This window comes from Corvus moneduloides, chromosome 31 (genome assembly GCF_009650955.1).
Source record: "Corvus moneduloides isolate bCorMon1 chromosome 31, bCorMon1.pri, whole genome shotgun sequence".
In the NCBI taxonomy this organism is placed as follows: domain Eukaryota; kingdom Metazoa; phylum Chordata; class Aves; order Passeriformes; family Corvidae; genus Corvus; species Corvus moneduloides.
The window spans coordinates 436,628-456,402 of NC_045506.1; the positions used below are offsets into that span (position 1 = coordinate 436,628).

The window sequence follows — 19,775 nt, forward strand, 5'->3', positions numbered from 1 at the left end:
GCTCCCTCTGGATCTCCGGCCGCCTTCCCGGCACAGGGGGGCTCTTTCCTCCTTGGATCTCTCTGGGCTGCGTTTGCAGCCCCTCCTCGTGCGGCATCTCCGGGGCTTTTCCTCCTCCTCCATCTGGCCACACCTTGGGAATGACAAATCCTGGTTTGGGGGGAAAAACAAGGGATGAGCACCTTGGGCTGGGGGTTCCTCCTGCCCAGGTCAATCACCAGGCATCTTGTGTCTGTAAAAACCTCCAAAAAACCAAGATTCAGACCAAAAGTGCCACAAACATCAAGACACCGACCCAAAACTCCCAAAACATCAAGATTCAGAAAAAAACCCCTCCTGAATATAAACATTCTGCCCCCACAAAAAAAAAAAGCACCAACATGGAGCCCAAGAAACCTCAGAAACACCAAGATTCACCCCCGGGAAAATTGTGGATCCCCCTCCCTGATCACCTGCTGGATGGGGGGGGCAACGCTCCTGGGGCTGGGGGGAGGCTGCAGATACAGCGAGTGCTGGAACCTTGCGGTGCCTCCTCTTCCTGCTCCTCCTCCTCCTCCTGTGTCCCTACTCTTCCTCACACTCCTCTTCCTCACACTACTCCTTCTCGTGCAGAATCCCACCTGCTGCTCCCACGTCCATCCTTTCACCATTCTGGTCTCCAGCCCTGCTCCTCCAGCCTTTCTCCTCCTCCCCCCAGGCCCAGCACCCACCCCTGGCTCGCTCTGCCCCCCAGAGCTCTCGCATCCCACAGCACCAGCAGGGATGCAGCTGCGGCAGCTCGGGCTGCGGCAGCGCTGGGCTCTCGGCCGCTCCTGCCCGCACTCGGCCCCCGCCGCAGCCACTTCTGCCAGCACAGCACGGGCCGGCCCGGCCTTGGCGCTCCCCCCCTCCCACCTCCCCAAATTCCCCTCGCGGGGGGCGCCAAGGCCGGGCCACACGGGGGCTCCAGCTGGGGAGCGCCGGGCGCTGCGGCTCTGCCTGGCAACTGCTGAGTCACCAGCGCCGCGCCTTCTGATTGGCTGAGCGCTGCCTGAGGGCCGCGCCTGCACCAAGGGGGGACACCCTGCTCCAGGGGGGATGGCCCGAAAACCGGGCACCCCCAGCCAAGGAACAACAGCAACGCCTCCCTACAAACACATGCTCTCAATCTGCTCGGACACAGCCACACCGACTTGGACACAAGCAAGTGACACCAGAAACCGTCAGCTCCACAAAATGGTACTGATTGACACACACTGCTGCTCAGCCAAGCTCCTGCTCAATTCCTCAACTTCCAGAACAACAACAAAGCCGGAACACAACCATGGACATCGTTTCCTATACAAAAGGGGACCATGTTGAGGCAGTTTGCACATTCTCCTAGACATAATTAAGGACACGGACACCCAGCGGGGGTAAAAAGGGAAGTCGAGAACGGGTCTGGGCAACAGGGGACGGATGGTGTTGGTGTGCTGGGAAGGGATCGGTTGAAGGGAGCGTGCAGGAATATGGTTAAGGCAAACAGCAGCAGGAGGAATGTGTGTGGTAAGAAAGGAAAAGGAAGATGGAAAAGAGGAGGAAGGGAAAAATAGTGAGAATTGGAATGTTTTTACAGCACCATTCCCGATCTTATCCTCAAAAAGGGCCAAAACCCTCTTACCCTCCCAGCTCCAGCTCCTTTGTATCCCGGGTTTCCAGGACAGGAAAACAAAGAAGTTCAGGATTTCATAAGGTTTCTCTGTGGGGGGGAGCAGCAGGACAGGGCAGCCCGGGCTGGGGGCCTGTGGGGAGCTGCGGGGCCGGGCCGGGGCTGTGGGGCAGCCGGGGCTCAGCGCCGGGCACTGCCTGACCCCAACACCCCCCGGGCAGGGCCGGCAGTGGCCCCCGGCCCCCAGGAGGCTGCGGGATGTGGAAGGATCAGGATTTTCTTTCATCGATCTTGTTTGGGTCACTGGAGAAACGAATGATTGTGCAGAAAGCTCAGCAGCTGTCAGAGGATGAGCACCCACAGGCACTGAGGGGGCTGCAGGAGAGGCACAAGAAGCCCCTGCAGCACTTGGCCAGAAAGGCTCAGCAGGGGAATGCAAGAAGGGATGAGCAAAAGGCCAAGGTGAAGGCAAAGGCCATGGCAGAGTTTCTACAGCCCCCCAGGGATGAACCGCAGGGCCCAAGGGGGCCCCAGCACCCAGGGGACGGCGGCGGCCACAAGCACCTGGCACAGGCATTGCCCTCCTCGGCACGGCAGAGCCCACCCAAACAGCCCCTGCCAAGGAATCAGGGCTCCAGCTGCAGGCCACAAGGACACCGCAAGCACAGACAGCAGCACCCTCAGCACCAGCAAGTCCACCCCTGATGGACATGGATTGTCAGGGCTCTCAGAGCTCCCAGCACACCAGGGACCCACCGCACCAGAGCCCTTGAGAACATTCAGGGCGCCTCTGGATCGAGAGGATGATTTACCAAAATATGAATATCGATCTAATATCGATATCCAACTGTGATGGACAAAAACTCTGTAACAGTTTACAGTTAGAAAGTGCATGTTTTATTTGGCGCCAGGCACTGCGTGGGATGGCTCCCTAAGTTGCAGAGCCCCGATCCAAGCAAACACAAAGCTTTTTATTTACAAAAATTATGAATATCCAAAATACAAATGCATATTCATAGCGTTAACACCTCCCATTCTCTGCTTTAAATGGAAATGAGCTTAAATGTCATTAAGCATACGTAGTGTGTGTTCTGAATTGAGTTGCTGGTCTTCAATTGGGTCAGTGGTTATATAAAAATGAAGTAACTCATCTTCCTCATTTTGACCTTTTCACCTCTCTGAACTTTAACAATCCTAATTACTTTAGTGGCCTCAAAGTTTCTTCTTGTGTGACTTTTGGACGGGTTCCCACCAAGGGAGGAAATTGGTAATTGTCCTTGTTCCCTACACCAACTTATCAATATTTCTATTCCTCGTTCTAAGCACAGCTAAGCAAACATACAAATGACAGATCATCAGTTATTTGGTAATCAGTTACATCTTAAAACCCATTTCAGGTCCAGCTCTCTTAACTATTTTAATTAACTCTAGCTGGGCCTAAATTCCTTCGCACTAATCTCAACACAGCTAGCCTATAAGTAAAATCTTTATGTTTCTTCTAAACCTATGTTTCATTCCCCACTTCTCTTTTAACAGTGAGTAAATTCTTTTACTCATTACACAGATTCCTCTTCATTTATCCAAGCGGCGTGGTCAGCCTTTTTCTCATTCAAGACTATACCATACACTTTGGATAGTGATGTCAAGGCTGCTATTCTCCACAGCATCTTCCAATACCAAACAAGCATCACCACGGATAAAATCCAACTTGCACTAACTAAAATGAGCAATACAATAATAGGATGAATCAAGGCATTGAGTATACCAGTTGTTGGTGGTGATGATCCGAAAAGCACATCCCACCAATGATGGGACAAATGTCCTTCAAATAATTTAAAAACTGTTTTGTTAGTTTCTGTATCATGATGCACCATGATCCATGTCTTCTTTCCTGTGTCTTCGACTTCCTCTAGAATTTGTCTCAGCTCTTGATGTTTTAGCAGCAGAACCACTAGGGTCAGATTCATTCCTATAGGCACAGGCAAGACTTCTTGGACAGTAATCAGGTTTGCCTTTATATACTGATGTGATATTACAGGTGCCTGATAAGAAAAATTGCATCCTTCAATTTTTGAATATTGCAAATATACAAATTAAACTGGGTCTCATTTACAATTAAATTGTCTACCGTTATGGTGAGACATGCCATCCTGAGGCAGATGCAACCTCTTCTGTATACGCTATGTTGTTTGGTTAATGGAATGCACCTCAAAGTGGCAAATGCTTTGGTCTGTATCCAAACAAATGTCTTTATCTTCTTCTAAAATCCCTTCACATATGTACCCTAACTGCTCCCTCATAGAAGAGGGCTCTAGGTTAATGGTTTGCCACTGGCTTTTAATTTCTCGTGCCCACATCCTATGTTCAGAGTGGTATAATACAGTTCCCTCATGATTTAGTCCTAAAGCGGCTATTGGATGTATCATGCTGATGGAGGCATTGTGTATGGTCAGGACAAAGGCTGTTACCACACTCGTTATGGGGTCATAAGAGAAATTGACCAAAATCCACCAAGACTGAAGCTCTCTCTCTATTTCAGAGGCATTATCCCAGACAATATTTTGAATTTCAGCAGGCAATGTTCCTTCTCCACCTTCCCTAATGACTGCAGTGGCCACTGACTGCATCCACAGTTGTGCTTGAGTACATCCAAGAGCCAAAGAAACATTTTTACTGGTTGTACCTAGGGCATTAATCATCAATTCATGGTCTTGTTCTTCTGTATTCTCCCGGTCTGGTAATATTTTGGACAGTTTCCAATGGTCATCACCCAGGGCCAGTATGGAAGATTGCAACGGTTGCTGTAATTTAATTAAGTCACTCCCTACTGAGGTCAATTTGTTCATTAGCACTTCTGAGTCTGTTGTGCTTAAAACTCCTAATCCTGTTCCTAATAATCCGTTAAGATCTCTCTTTGTTTTAAAATTATCAGACATACAGTTTTGAAGACAAGTCTTCCAATTCATAAAAGGGTTTTTGAGAAATGGGGCGCATTCTGGCTGGATGGTGGATACATTTACCTGCATCCCCATTTCTACTCATTTCAAAGACCATTTTGGGCTATTCAACATTTTTTGAACCCCTCTCCTTTTGACCGCATATGGCCAATTTTGCTGATTTTGGGGGCCATGGACTGTTCTCCTTTTCCCTTTGTCATTTTCACTTTTTTTGATACTGGGGGGTCACCTTATTTTGATCTTTGTAATGTTCAGTACATACTTGGGTGATATTAAAATCAATGTCATGTGCTTTTGTTGCACACCCTCGATTTTGAGTCTGAACTCTGGACACTTGCTCAAGCATTTGTCACAGCATTCAGGGCTGAATCGGATAGGTTTCATGGGTGGATGGTAAGCCTCATGAAACCCATCCTGCATGAATGCATATTTACATCTTCAAACATCCCTTCCTTCCCACAGGCGTGTTTGTGACTCTGAGCATTTTGTTCAAAGCCTTCTGAAAGTGAGGATCATATGCCTTCCCCTGGCATCGGGATATTTCAGTCGCGTTAGACTGCAGTAGTACTACTTTAACTCTTGTTACGATTGTAAGAATAATTAGTAAAGTCCCAACTTTCCACATAATGTCCATCATAACTGAATTCATCCATTGCCTTTTTGGGTCAGCTCCAGCTTCAGTTCGTTGTCGCCTGGCGTTACCTCCCAAACTCCCTCAGGGGCTTTGCACACCCAGGAATGATGAATCCAGGCCTTCTGCTCTTTGATCTTGATTGCAGTGAAGGTGGTGAGGATCACCTGGAACAGTCATTCCCACTGCGGTTCCAAAATCTTCTCTGCAAGAGACTTTACATACACATAATCTCCAGGTTGTACATCATGTACTGGCCCATCTAATTCTCTGCTATGGGCTCCAGCCACATACTTTTCAATTTCTCTGAGTTGTTATTCGAGGCCACCATATATCTGTGCAGGGTTTCTTCTCCCACCTGAATGGGTGAAGTTCCCTCCTGAACCGCATATGGCCTCCCATATAAAATTTCAAATGGACTTAACTTTTCCTTTGTTCTGGGTTTTGTTCGAATCCACACTAATGCTAATGGGAGAGCCTGGGGCCAAGGCAAATTTGATTTTTGTCCCAATCTTATAATTTGTTGCTTAATCAAATGGTTCATCTTTTCTACCTGGCCACTAGACCAAGGGTTATATGGGGTATGTAACTCCCAATCTATTCCCAGGTGGTGACTGATCTGTTGCACAATTTTTGAAATAAAATGTGGCCCTCTATCTGAAGACATAGTGGCTGGAACTCCAAAGCGGGGTATTATTTCTTGCAACAACGCTTTGGTCACCTCTCGTGCTTTAGCTGTTCTAGTGGGAAAGGCTTCTGGCCATCCTGAAAAGCTATCTGCTAATACCAATAGGTATTGATACCCCCCTTTTCTGGGTAATTCTGTAAAATCAATTTGCCACTGTTGCCCAGGTCCGCAGCCTTTCCCAATTTGTCCAGCTTTAGGTTTTGGAATATTCTTAGGATTAGTTCGGAGGCAGAGACCACACTGGCGAGTTACTTGTATCACTGCACCTTGCAATCTCCTAGCCACAATCCTATCTTTCAAATAATTGCACAAAGCATCCATTCCCCAGCGTGTTTTCTCATGTTCTTTCTGCACCAGTGACCACAACAAATAAGAAGGTACTATGAGCTTGTTATCCTTAGTTAAAGCCCATCCCTCCTGATTATAACTTGCATTTTCCTTTTTTGTAAGTTTCTTATCTTTCTTGTTGTATTCTGGCCTACCTTCAAGGCAAATCTTTCCATCTGGTATTAATGTTGCCTCTACCTTTTCATTGGGTACTTCACCTTTGGCTTTGCCTCTCTGTCCGCCAGCATATTTCCCTCTTCCAATTCAGAGCTCACTTTTTGGTGTGCTTTAGTGTGCATGATAGCCACCTTTTCAGGTAACTGAACTGCATCCAACAACTTTAGTATCTCTGGTGCATGCTTGATACTCTTCCCTTGTGAGTTTAACAGTCCCCTCTCCTTCCAGATGGCTCCATGTGCATGAACCACCCCAAATGCATACCTTGAATCCATATAAATATTAATCTTCTTTCTTTTTGCCAATTCTAAGGCTCAGGTTAGAGCAATTATTTCAGCCTTTTGTGCAGAGGTGTTCATTGGCAATGGTCCAGACTCCATTACCTCTCGGCTGGTGGTAACGGCATACCCAGCAGGTCTTTTTCCACTGATAACATAACTGCTTCCATCAGTGAACCAGGTCTCAGTGCCCTCGAGAGGAGTGTCCTTCAGATCTGGGCGACTGGAGTAAGTGGCCTTGATGGTCTCCAGGCAGTCATGGATCACCAGTTCTCCCAGATTCCCACTGAGGAATGAAGCTGGGTTCACAATGTTAGTCACCACAATTTCAACATCATCTTGTTCTACCAGTATGGCCTGGTACTTAAGGAATCTCTGAGGGGAGAGCCAATGTCCTCCTTTGGCCTCCAGGACTGCAGATACTGTATGAGACACTAGCACAGTCATTTTCTGGCCCAGGGTGAATTTGCATGCCTCTTGGATGTTTATTGCCACTGCTGCAACAGCTCTGAGGCATCCTGGCCATCCCTTGGCTGCTGCATCCAGCTGTTTGGAAAGGTAGGCTACTGCCTGCCAATACGGGCCCAAGTCTTGTGCCAGTATTCCCAAGGCAATCCCTTGCTTTTCATGAGAAAACAAAAAGAATGGTTTACTCACGTCTGGAAGTCCCAGGGCTGGAGCTGACATGAAGGCCTTCTTCAGTTGGTCGAAAGCCTGTGTTGCTTCCTTTGTCCAGGCTCTTGTTTCCTTCCGTAATCAATGCATATAAAGGTTTAGCAAGCAACCCATAATCATTAATCCACAGTCTGCACCACCCTGTCATGCCTAGAAAAGTTCTCAGCTCTTTTGCTGTCTGGGGCTTTGGGATCTGGCATATCGCTTCTTTGCACTCTCATCCAAAGGTTCTTTGTCCAGCACTTATTTCATAGCCCAGGTAAATAACTGTTTGCTTTACCATCTGGGCCTTCTTTTGGGACACCCGATACCCTTGCAAGCCCAAAAAGTTGAAGAGGCTTACCGTCCAGTTCATACATGCCTCTTGGGTCTGGGTGGCTACCAAAAGGTCATCCACATACTGAAGCAGCTGTCCTCCTGGCGGAGGTTCCCAGGATTCTAGATCCTTTGCAAGCTGTTCTCCAAATATAGTAGGAGAGTTCTTGTACCCTTGGGGTAATACACACCGTGTGAGTTGAGTTTTGCATCCACTCTTGGGCTTCTCCCACTCAAATGCAAAACTTTTCTGGCTGGCTTCATGGAGAGGGAGGCAAAAGAAAGCATCCTTCAAATCTAAAATGGTAAACCAGGTTAGTTCAGGTATTAAACAAGTTAACAAAGTATAAGGATTAGCAACCACTGGGTACAAATCCTCAGTTACTTTATTGATTCCCCTCAAATCTTGTACTAACCTGTGTGACCCATCAGGTTTCTTCACAGGTAAAATAGGAGTATTAAAATCAGATTGACACTCCCTTAACAATCCAATTTGCAAAAAGTTCTCAATAATTGGCCTGATCCCTTCTCTGTCTTCCCTTTTCAAGGGATATTGCTTGACCCTTACACGCTGTTTCCCTTCCTTAAGCTTAATTTGAATTGGCAGGGCATTCTTTGCCCTCCCTGGGGTACCAGAGGCTCACACTCCAGGGAATACTTGATCCATTATCTTCTTAATAATTTCTTCTTCATTTGCTATTTCAGTTTCTTTGACTATTAGCATTAGACTCCGCAACTCCACATATCGCTGGTCTTTCACTTCCAAACTAATCTCCCCATTTAAAATATTATTTTCATCTCCAGCTGCTCTAGCAGGTCTCTGCCCAAAAGTGCAGATGGAGCATTAGGCATTGTCATAGGTTAGCAAGCATAGTCCTGGAAGGGATGTCCTTGCTAAGGGGTGCTTACAGCTTCTGGGACCTGATAGAACCTATCAGCTGGCCAGTTTGAATATGGACAATTCTTTAAGCGACTTGAAGTTGTGACCGCCTCTGTGATCCACACTTAAGAATAGACAACCCCTCCCAGCTCTCTGTCTCTCGTTTCCGGTGCTGGGACAGGTGGCTGCAGGCCCCGTGTGGGGGCCAGCGGGCCCAGCCCAGGCCCTGCTTGGGCCAGGCAGGGCCGGGCCATGGCCATCCTGGAGCCAATGGGCCCTGTTCCATCCGTAGAACCCCCCTCACAGCCCTGCTGTGGGCAGCCGGAGTGGCTCGGCTCTCCCCCCTCTCCACTTCGATAAGCAACATTCCAGCCTCAAGGCCGAGGTGAGATTAACCCTTTTATTGCTGTGACGAGCTGAAAACCTGAGGGAAGAGAAAGAGGAGATGCTTAAAGCTGAAATTCTGTTGTGAAGCTATGATATATCAGAGTATCCTGTTGTAATTCCATGAAGATATGGGGGGTGGAGTGTTCAACTCATAAGCAAAAGCAGCTGCACTGAGATAAAGAGATGCTGACGCAGCTGTAATTTCATGAGAAGTTTGGACAGGGAAAGATGGACGCGATGAGGACTTTTGCTCCAAATGGGAAAGGAGAAAACCTCAGTTCCTAGAGATGCTCCCAGAGATAGTCCTAAAGATGAAGCTGAAGAAGACCCTTTGCTCCCAGGAAAGGAGAAGGGCCTCTGTTCTTAGAGATGAAATGCTCCCAGAGATGGGTGAAGAGAACTTTTGTTTCTGAACGGCTCAACCTTAAAATTGTACCCCAAAAAACTTCAAGAGTGGACCCTCGAAAGCAGTTGTGGGAAAAGCTGCAAGTCGAGGGAAGGGACTCACATACGAGCAGAGAGGCCTCCTCCTAAATGGACTGAACAATATTTGGAAGTGGGTGGCTGTCTCGTTGTGATAATGTTTTCATAGCACGAGCAAGAAGAGAGTTCTCTTTCTAAACGGACTGAACAAGGTTATTATGGAAGTGGTAAACAGACTGAACATCTTAAGGGTTGTCTTTTTACATTGTCAGTGGGAGAAGGGAGGAAGGTGGGGAGAGGAGGAGAGTTCTGAAGGTGTGGTATAATTTTTTTTTCCCCCTCTTTTAGGTCTGTTAATAAACTTCTTTATATTCTTTCAAGTTTGGTGCCTGCTTTGCGTTTCTCCTAATTCTTATCTCACAGAAGATAAACAGTAATGAGTATTTTGGACCAAACCACTACAGGCATATATAAAAATCGATGAATTCCCCAGTTTTCCCAATTTATATTTCAGTAGTTTACAAAAGTATGCCCATTCAGATTGACCAGTTGCTCCTGTTCTTACAACGTAATTACTTGATATAGGTATCAAAGCTTTATTCAACACTGAATATGTTGCCCCTATTTGTATCCCTCTTCCCGATTGCTATAAACTCTCCATGCTACATCAAGCAAAGTCTCTAAATTACAGCTCATTGGACCTTGAATCTTCTGGAGCTTCCGCCTGATGTCTCCTGTGGAATGTCCTAAAAATAAGTTTACCAATTACTGCACTCCTTCTTCCGATCCAGGATCCAAGGTGGTATAGTGGTGCATCCCATCTTGCAAGTTGTCTAAAAATTCAGAAGGTGTTTGAGAGGGACCCAGCTTAATAGCATACAGGGCTGAGCAGTCTATGGCTTTAGGGATTGCTCTTTCTAGCCCTTTTATTATGAATCCCCAGTACCTTTTTAACTGTGCCATTTCATCTGGCTCATTAGGGCCCCACTCTGGATCCTGAAGAGGAAGTACCTTTTTAACATCCTCCTGTGTTATCCTGCAATCATCCTCAGCCATATTCACAGCTGTCTTCATAACTAATTGCTTTTCTGATTCAGTTGGAGCATCAAGCAGTAACTGAGTATCAGCCCAATCAGGATTGTGTTGCTTTACCATAAATTTAAATTTCTTAGCAACCCCTATTGGGTCACTCTGGTAATTTCTGGCCACTTTTTCCCAGGCCTCTGTATCTACAATAGAAAAGGGGATTTTAACTAATATAGGAATCCCTTCATGATTTACTGTTTCCCTTAAAGGTGCTTGTACGTTTCTTTTAGTTCGCCCCCGGGTCCTTAATGTTATAGGACCCTGTGGGGAGGGTGATTCATCCTCTTCGCTGCCACTGCTTGGTAAAGGTGGGTAGAGGTTAGTTGTTATCAATTTCCCTGAGGGAGATGAACTAGAAAGTGGAGCGGGATTTGGGGATGGAGATGATGGTAACTCTGATTCTGTATCATTTGCTACCCCTCCCCCATCTCCCTTTTTAGGGGGTGACTGAAGCAGATCTGCCACTTCTTGTTCTTGGGCTTCTACCTGATATACCTTGTCAGGATGGGTACATCTCTGGTTTATTGAACATGCACCACAACATTGCTTAGGTTTTTCATTATTAACTTTGTTATCCTTTTCAAAAGCCAATACTAAGGAATCCGAGGGTGGTCTGATCCCACACTCTTTTTGTCACTGAGGTTGATTTCAAAGAGTGAAAAATAATCCAGCATAAACAACCTCTGGCCATTTTTGCTCACATCTAAGAAAAAGCATTAGTTGCAGTAATGTTTCATAATCCAGTGTACCAAAAGGCGGCCACTTCATACCCCCTTCCAGTTTATAAAGTGGCCACATAATAAGTGCATAACTTAGTAAGCTCCCTCTTGGTCTCTGCACCACTATGATTCACCATCTTTTTCCAGTGTGTCAAAACACATCCCAAGGGGCTACTCTTAGGAACCTCTTTGCTTTCGCTTGCCCCCATTTTTAAAATTCTTTTTTTTTCTAACGCTTTTAAATTTTATCCCAGTTCCAAAGTTTCACTTCAGGAAAGTCTTCTGGTACAAAATTATACTGGGCACACTCAGCTTTAATAATCTGTGTTTCTGTAAAAGCCTGGAAATCCTGTTATCCAGTGTATCAAGTAAGCTATCACTACCATATCTTTCTTTACCAGTTGCTAACAAAATCTCTACAGCTATCACAGTTGCCTTTTGTTCTTTTGTATAACAAAGATAAAAAGTTCCCCTCCTAGGTACCTTCCACCCGAATACTCGTGGAACCCACAGTTCTTGACAAATTACACAACGAAACACTACCCATGGGCTACAGCCGCAGCTATCCCTTGGGCAGGGGAGCTCCTTTAAAGCGGGCTTTTGCCTTCCATGTCTCCTATTTCTAGGCATATAACTTCACTACTTAAAAAAAGGCTTGTTAGTTTCAAAAGTCTCTGAAAAAAAGCAGGCTTGTTAATCAAAAATAGCAAAAAAAACTTATTAGAGGAAAGGGAAAAAACCAGCTTGTTAGCTTTAAAATCTCCAGAAAGGAAAAACAAACTTATTAGTTTTAAAATAGCAATTAAGTCTATAAGTTTAAGGGTTCACTAAAAAACCTAATAAAATTCATAACACACTCCCACACTCCACCACTTTAAAAAGCCCTCCTTTTTATTCAAATCTAAAAAATTCACACAGCACACAAAAACACAACACATTCAAATGCTTCAAACAATTCACTCAAAACTCTTATACCAACAATTTCAAACTTACAAAGCCCACTGCCAGCCTTTCGCAACCCTGAGCAAATATTCTGCTGGGGTTTCGCAAGGCTCTGCTAAAATCTGGCGAGCTAGCGAGTTCCAGCTTGTGCTGTCGCCTCACTCACTCTGCCGAGCGAGGGGGGTTTAGCTTGTGCTGCTGAGCGAGTGGGGGGGTTTAGTCTTGAGCCCACGCTACATGCTACGCCGCTCCGCCTCGCCGCTAAGGTTAAAATTATTAGCCCTTTGTCTGGATGTTACCCCGCACCAAACTACCAAATTTAAACTCACTTACAATCAAACTTTCCAAAATATACTAAAAACTTACAAAACAAAAATCCAAAGCTACAAACTCAAATCACCCCAACTGGTCGCCAAAGTGACGCTGGGCATAGTTTCAAACTAACTCTGCTCACTCCTTTAAACACAAATTTAACAACTTTTAAATGCATAATTACCACTTTTATTCACTAATACCTTAATCCAAATCTCACCACCACCATTCACACAACTCAAAGCTCATGCACACTATTAATTCCTTTCTTACAGCACACTCCAAACACAAAAAAAATCCCTCCACTCTCTTGAGCACAGAAATCCTTCCACTAACTCAACAAACACAAACTTTTTAAAACCTTTTTTTTTTTTTTTTACACAAATATGTGGCTAATCCGCTCCAAATACACACAAATCAAAACACATACAATACAAACTCTTGCAAACTAAAACTCACACGCAACGCGTTGCTAATTCACAGTTCAAGTACACCCTTTTGGCATAACCCACCGTACCACTACAGCACTTGTGCAGCCCAGGGGGTCCGTACTCTTTGACCCAAAGAGGCCCCTGTAGACCTGCAGCGCTTCCCTAATGCATGTGCACAGCACTCCAAGATGGAGTCAGTCTTTCTCTCTGTTTGCCGCTTGTATCCAAAACTACAAGCCAATGCTGCTTTTAAGCCACGGACCAGACCGGAGCCGACAGCGCTACCGCCTGTACTCCTCTGGTGTGCAACCGCGTGGTCCTCGCCCCCCTCTACGAGAACGAACCAAGCCGGAGTTCTTGCAGCCGCTTGAACTCTGCAGCCACATGCGCTGCACGGCCACCCACACTGCGCGGCCAGCTCTCCTCCACAAGAGACCACAGGCAGCACCCCTGTACCTCATTTCCCGCCCCAGGAAACAGAGGCAATTCTACTCCACTTACAGGAGATGAACCTTTGGAGCCATTACCAGCTCCGCTAAAATTACTATACTTTCTGCGGACACTTACAACCAAACTCTCCCAGGCTTCCGCTTCACACAGGGCGTCCTGCTGTGTCTTACAAGCTGCCTTCTTTGAGGTACCCTTTATTTTTATAAACATACCTCTTTGTCCGTGGTTCTGGCAGGTCCTGGTCTCTCCCCAGGGTGTCAGAGGATCAAGGAGCCCCCTCTCCCCAAAATGCAGGGCGGGCACCCGAGGGGGGTCCCCAGACCCTTGGCCCCATGGCCAGATAGAGCAGACTCCTGGCTGGCTCACCAGAATGATTTACCAAAATATGAATATTGATCTGTCTTGCTTTGAAAGACAGGTGTCTGCCTAAGGAAGGTAGGAGCCTCCCTTGGAATGGAAGATGAAACCCCCCTTCCCTCCAAATTATTGTAATTTTGAAATCAAGGGGCTTTCAGGCAAAGATATGGGAAACAGGAATAAGAGTTCTTTACTTATATATATATAAACACATATATATAACAAGGCAGGAAAAAACCCCAACTGATTTAAACTGACAGAGTCAGATATGACCTGACCCTGTTAGTCAGGGTAGCAGTAGCAGCCTGATAAGGTGGTGGCTGCAGTCCTCCTGAAGTGAACGGATATGGTTCTGTTGAAGCGGTGATCCTACGTAGAAAGATCTGGTCTTCCTCAGAAGGTCCAGTGGTAGGTATGTAGCTCTTGTCCTCTGGAAATCCAGTGGGAAAGGCTGCCTGCAGTCTTCAAAAATCACAGTTTAATCCAGGATGGGATGCTTGGTTTCTCCATCTGGATAGAGCATCTCACAATGGAATGATGAGTCATGAGACAAGGCACTGATTGGCCATTAACAGGACAAAGTCTTGAGGGAGGAGGCAGGGAGCACTGCCCCACCTGGTTTTACCAGCTCATGAAGATGGTGACAGAATACATGCTTGTGGGCACATCTTACATTGTAACCTAGGACATAATCCACCTCGTATTCTATTACCATCTACATCATACCCAAATCAATACCCTCTTACAGATATCTATACATATATATACAATAACACCTTACACACAGTTCGCACTTAAAATTAGGTCTCCTTGTGGTACACAATGGGTTTTCCCCATCCTTTTGCATCACCCACCAGGTGCAACCTGGTCTCTGAGCGAAGACAACCCCACAGATGGGTTTGTCTTTGCTCGAGGCAGAACTAACCCAAACAGTTTTTCCAAGCATACCTCTCATGTGCACCACTGGAACCTTATCCCCATCTGTTGTTTGTAGGGGTTCGGATTGGGCAGGGCCTGCTCGGCTGGTGGAGCCTCGGGTGTTAACTAACCAGGTGGCTCTTGCTAAATGCACCTCCCAGTTTTTGAAAGTCCCTCCACCCAGTGCCTTCAAGGTGGTTTTAAGCAGTCCATTACACCGCTCAACCTTCCCAGCTGCTGGTGCATGGTAAGGGATGTGGTACACTCACTCAGTGCCATGTTCTCTAGCCCAGGTGTTTATAAGGCTGCTCTTGAAATGAGTCCCATTGTCAGACTCAATTCTCTCAGGGGTACCATGCCTCCAAAGGACTTGCTTTTCAAGGCCCAGGATGGTGTTCCGGGCAGTAGCGTGAGGCACAGGGTAGGTCTCCAGCCATCCAGTGGTGGCTTCTACCATTGTGAGCACATAGCGCTTGCCTTGGTGGGTTTGAGGCAGTGTGATGTAATCAATCTGCCAGGCCTCCCCATACTTGTATTTGGACCATCGCCCACCGTGCCACAGAGGCTTCACCCGCTTGGCCTGCTTGATCGCAGCGCACGTCTCACAATCATGGGTAACCTGGGAGATACTGTCCATGGTTAGATCCACCCCTCGGTCTCGTGCCCACTTACAGGTGGCATCTCTGCCCTGATGGCCTGAGGCATCATGGGCCCATCGAGCTAGGAACAACTCTCCTTTATGTTGCTAATCCAAGTCTATCTGGGACACCTCTATTTTCGCAGCCTGATCTACCTGTTTGTTGTTACGATGTTCTTCATTAGCCCGGTTCTTGGGGATGTGAGCATCTACATGGAAGACTTTCACAGATAGCTTCTCTACCCGAGTGGCAATGCCTTTCCACTCCTCAGCAGCCCAGATTGGTTTTCCTCTGTGCTGCCAGTTTGCCTTCTTCCACCTTTCCAGCCAACCCCACAGAGCATTGGCTACCATCCATGAATCAGTGTAGAGGTAGAGCTTTGGCCACTTCGCCACTTCTCTTTAGCTATGTCCAGAGCTAATTGGACAGCTCTGAGTTCAGCAAATTGGCTCGATCCACCTTCTCCTTCAGTAGCTTGTGCAACTCGTTATGTGGGGCTCCATACAGCGGCTTTCCATTTCCGGCCAGCACCTCCAATTTGGCAGGAAGCATCAGTGAAGAGGGCATATTGTCTTTCACTCTCTGGTAGCTCGTTATATGGTGGGGCTTCTTTGGCACGCATCACCTGCTCCTCTTCTTCTTCAGAAGATAACCCAAAAGTCTCACCTTCCGGCCAGTTCGTAATTATTTCCAAGATCCCAGGGCGACTTGGGTTTCCAATTCGGGCACGCTGCGTGATGAGGGCGATCCATTTGCTCCAAGTAGCGTCAGTGGCACGATGCGTGGAAGGAACCTTTCTTATGAACATCCACCCCAGCACCGGTAGTCGGGGTGCCAGGAGGAGTTGTGCCTCTGTGCCGATTACTTCTGAGGCAGCTTGGACTCCTTCATAAGCTGCCAAGATTTTTTCTCTGTGGGAGTATAGTTGGCTTCAGACCCTCTGTAGCTTCGGCTCCAGAATCCCAGTGGTCGGCCACGAGTCTCCCCAGGCACCTTCTGCCAGAGGCTCCAGGACAGACCATAGCTCCCGGCTGCAGAGTAGAGCACGTTCTTCACTCTGGTCCTGTCCTGACTGAGCCAAGGGCTACGGCGTGAGCGATTTCCTGCTTGATCTGGGCGAAGGCTTGCTGCTTTTCAGGGCCCCAGTGGAAATCGTTCTTCTTTCGGGTAACCAGGTAGAGAGGGCTCATGATCTGGCTGTACTTGGGAATGTGCATTCTCCAAAAACCTATGGCACCTAGGAAAGCTTGTGTTTCCTTCTTGTTGGTCGGTGGAGACATTGCTGTGATCTTACTGATGACCTCAGTGGGAATCTGACGTCGTCCATCTTGCCCAGGAACTGGATCTCTCGGGCAGGTCCCTTGACTTTGCTCCTCTTGATGGCAAAACTGGCTTCCAGGAGAATTTGGATGATCTTCTCTTCTTTCTCAAATACCTCTGAGGCTGTGTTCCCCCACACAGTGATGTCATCAATGTACTGCAGATGTTCTGGGGCCTTACCCTCTTCCAGTGCAGCCTGGATCAGTCCATGACAGATGGTGGGACTGTGCTTCCACCCCTGGGGCAGTCGATTCCAGGTGTACTGCACGCCCCTCCAGGTGAAGGCAAATTGAGGCCTGCACTCTGCTGCCAGAGGAATGGAGAAAAAAGCATTGGCAATGTCAATAGTGGTGTACCACTTTGCTGCTTTGGACTCCAGCTCGTACTGGAGCTCCAACATGTCCGGCACAGCAGCGCTCAGCGGTGGAGTCACTTCATTCAAGGCACGATAGTCCACAGTCAATCTCCATTCCCCGTCAGACTTGCGCACAGGCCAGATGGGGCTGTTGAAGGGTGAGTGGGTCTTGCTGACCACCCCTTGGCTCTCCAGCTCACGGATCATTTAGTGGATGGGAATCACAGCATCTCGAGTTATCCAGTACTGTGGTTCTGTTTGCTGTTACTGCCATAATTATTGCTGTTTGTTTGCCTTGTTATACACATATAGATATATAATAGTAAAGAATTGTTACTCCTATTTCCCATATCTTTGCCTGAAAGCCCCTTAATTTCAAAATTATAATAATTCGGAGGGAAGGGGGTTGTAATTTTTTTTTTCTTTCATTTCAATGGAGACTTCTGCTTTCCTTGGCAGACACCTGTCTTTCAAACCAAGACACCCCCAAAACCCTCGAATCATCCCTCAGCTGGACCCTGGAGAGGAGGGAACCCCAGGAGCCATGGGACCCTGATGAGCCCAGGGAAAGGAGAACCCAGAGCCCCAGAACCCCAAACTGGAGAGATCAGAGAAGGAGAACTGCTGGGAGGGTTTTTTGTGCTGAGTCATGGTGGTTTGGGGTTTTACGGACACAAAAGCCCTGGAGACTTCCAGACACCACTCACCCTTGGCTGTGTCCCCACAACGTTTCCATCCATGTCATTGTCCCCCATGTCTCGATCCATGCCCGTGTCTCCCAATGTCCCCACGAATGGCCACGTCCGCGTCCATGTCCACATGTCCCCGTGTCACTCTCCATGCCTATGTCCCATCCATGTCCATGTCCTGCAATGTCCCCACCCATATCTCAGTTCAATTTTTTTATTTTTACTCCAGTTTTGGGGGGTTTTAGAAGATGAAGAGAAATGAAAAGAAAACCAATGCCAAAAGAAAAGGATTTCCGTGTTCGTGCTGGCTGCGGATCCACACGCTTGGGTAGGAGGGAAGAACCTTTTTTGGAGGGGTTTCCACCCCACTGTCTCCATAATCTTGGTCTTTGCCTCAGTCCATCACCATTTGGCCGTGGAAGACGCCCTTGGGCCAGAGAAAATTGGAATCGTGTAATCACTGATTGGAAAAGATCTCCACGACCATCCAGTATTCCTGGATGACACAGGAAGAAAAGATTGAACGGAAAAGATTATTTGGGGTTGAAAGTCAACAAATCTGCTTTCCCCAATGAATTCCCGATGTCAGTCTGCATCCCGAGGGATGTTCCTGCCCCTGGGTCCATCCAGGTGCCCACGGGGAGCCAGGAAGATGTGGAGACCTCAGCCAGGTGTCTTCCCAACATGGATCACCAGGAAAACAGATCACCAGGGCTCTGCCCAACGGGGGTCACTGGGGATCATCCAACGCCGATCCTCCCACGGGGGATGGAGCTGGAGCAGCGCACGAAGCTCTTCCCGCACTCGGGGCACTCGCAGGGCTTCCCTTAGTGGTGGCTCCGTTGGTGTCGGGTCAGGTGAGAGCTCTGTGAGAAGCTCTTCCCACATTTGGGACACTCATAGGGCCTCTCCCCGGTGTGGATGCGCTGATGCTTCACAAGGTGGGAGTTGTGTTTGAAGCCCTTCCTGCAGTTGGGGCAGCGGAAGGGCCTCTCATCCGTGTGAATGCGCTCATGTTTGAGGAGATCGGAGCTGGTTTGAAACCTCTTCCCACACTCAGAACACTCGTAGGGCCTCTCCCCGGTGTGGGTTCTCTGGTGTGCCCTCAGGTCAGAGCTCAGTCCGAAGCTCTTCCCACATTCCAAGCACCCATAGGGCCGTTCCCCGGTGTGAACCACCTGGTGCTGGATCAGCTGAGAGCTGCTGGTGAAGCCCTTCCCACATTGCCCACACTCATAGGGCCTCTCCCCAGTGTGGATCCTCTGGTGCTGGATCAGGCCAGAGCACTGCCGGAAGCTCTTCCCACATTCCAAGCACTCATACGGCTTTTCCCCAGTGTGGATCCTCTGGTGATGGATCAGGCTGGAGCTCTGGCAGAAGCTCTTCCCACACTCCCCACACACATAGGGCCTCTCCCCAGTGTGGATCCTCTGGTGCTGGACCAGGTGGGAGCTCCGGCTGAAGTCCTTCCCACATTCCCCACACTCGTAGGGCTTTTCCCCAGTGTGGATTCTCTGGTGTTCCCTCAGCTTGCAGCTCCACCTGAAGCCCTTCCCACATTCCAAGCACTTGTGGGGCTTCTCCCCACCCTGAGGCTCCTCCACCAGCTCCAAGCTCCCCCTGGATCTCCGGCTGCCTTCCCGGATCAGGGGGGCTCTTTCCTCCTTGGATCTCTCTGGGCTGCGTTTGCAGCCCCTCCTCGTGCGGCATCTCCGGGGCTTTTCCTCCTCCTCCATCTGGCCACAGCTTGGGAATGACAAATCCTGGTTTGGAAGGAGAAACAAGGCGTGAGCGCCTTGGGCTGCAGGTTCCTCCAGCCAGAGTCTATCACCAGGCATCTTGTGTCTGTAAAAACATCCAAAACACCAAGATTCACTCCAGAAGTCCCCCAAACATCAAGACACAGACCCAAAACACCAAAAACATCAAGATTCAGACAAAACCCGCTCCAAATTATAAACATTCAGCCCCCACAAAAAAACAAAGCACCAACATGGAGCCCAAGAAACCTCAGAAACACCAAGATTCACTCCCAGGAAAATCATCGATCCCCCTCCCTGATCACCTGCTGGATGGGGGGACAACGCTCCTGGGGCTGGGGGGAGGCTGCAGATACAGCGAGTGCTGGAACCTTGCGGTGCCTCCTCTTCCTGCTCCTCCTCCTCCTCCTCCTGTGTCCCTACTCTTCCTCAC

The 19,775-nt window shown here is 48.0% G+C and overlaps 1 protein-coding gene across 1 annotated transcript in view; it reads right to left on the reverse strand.

Annotated features, from left to right (window-relative positions):
- Positions 1-19,775, reverse strand: part of LOC116436910 (zinc finger protein 239-like) — a 46,090-nt gene continuing 26,315 nt past the window's right edge. The window contains exons 2-3 of the mRNA XM_032094360.1: positions 17,601-19,427; positions 1-150 (exon numbers count right to left, since the gene is read on the reverse strand). Of these exons, the coding sequence (XP_031950251.1) occupies positions 18,410-19,420 (1,011 nt within the window). The 5' untranslated portion in view covers positions 19,421-19,427 and the 3' untranslated portion in view covers positions 1-150; positions 17,601-18,409. The remainder of the gene's footprint in view (positions 151-17,600; positions 19,428-19,775) is intronic.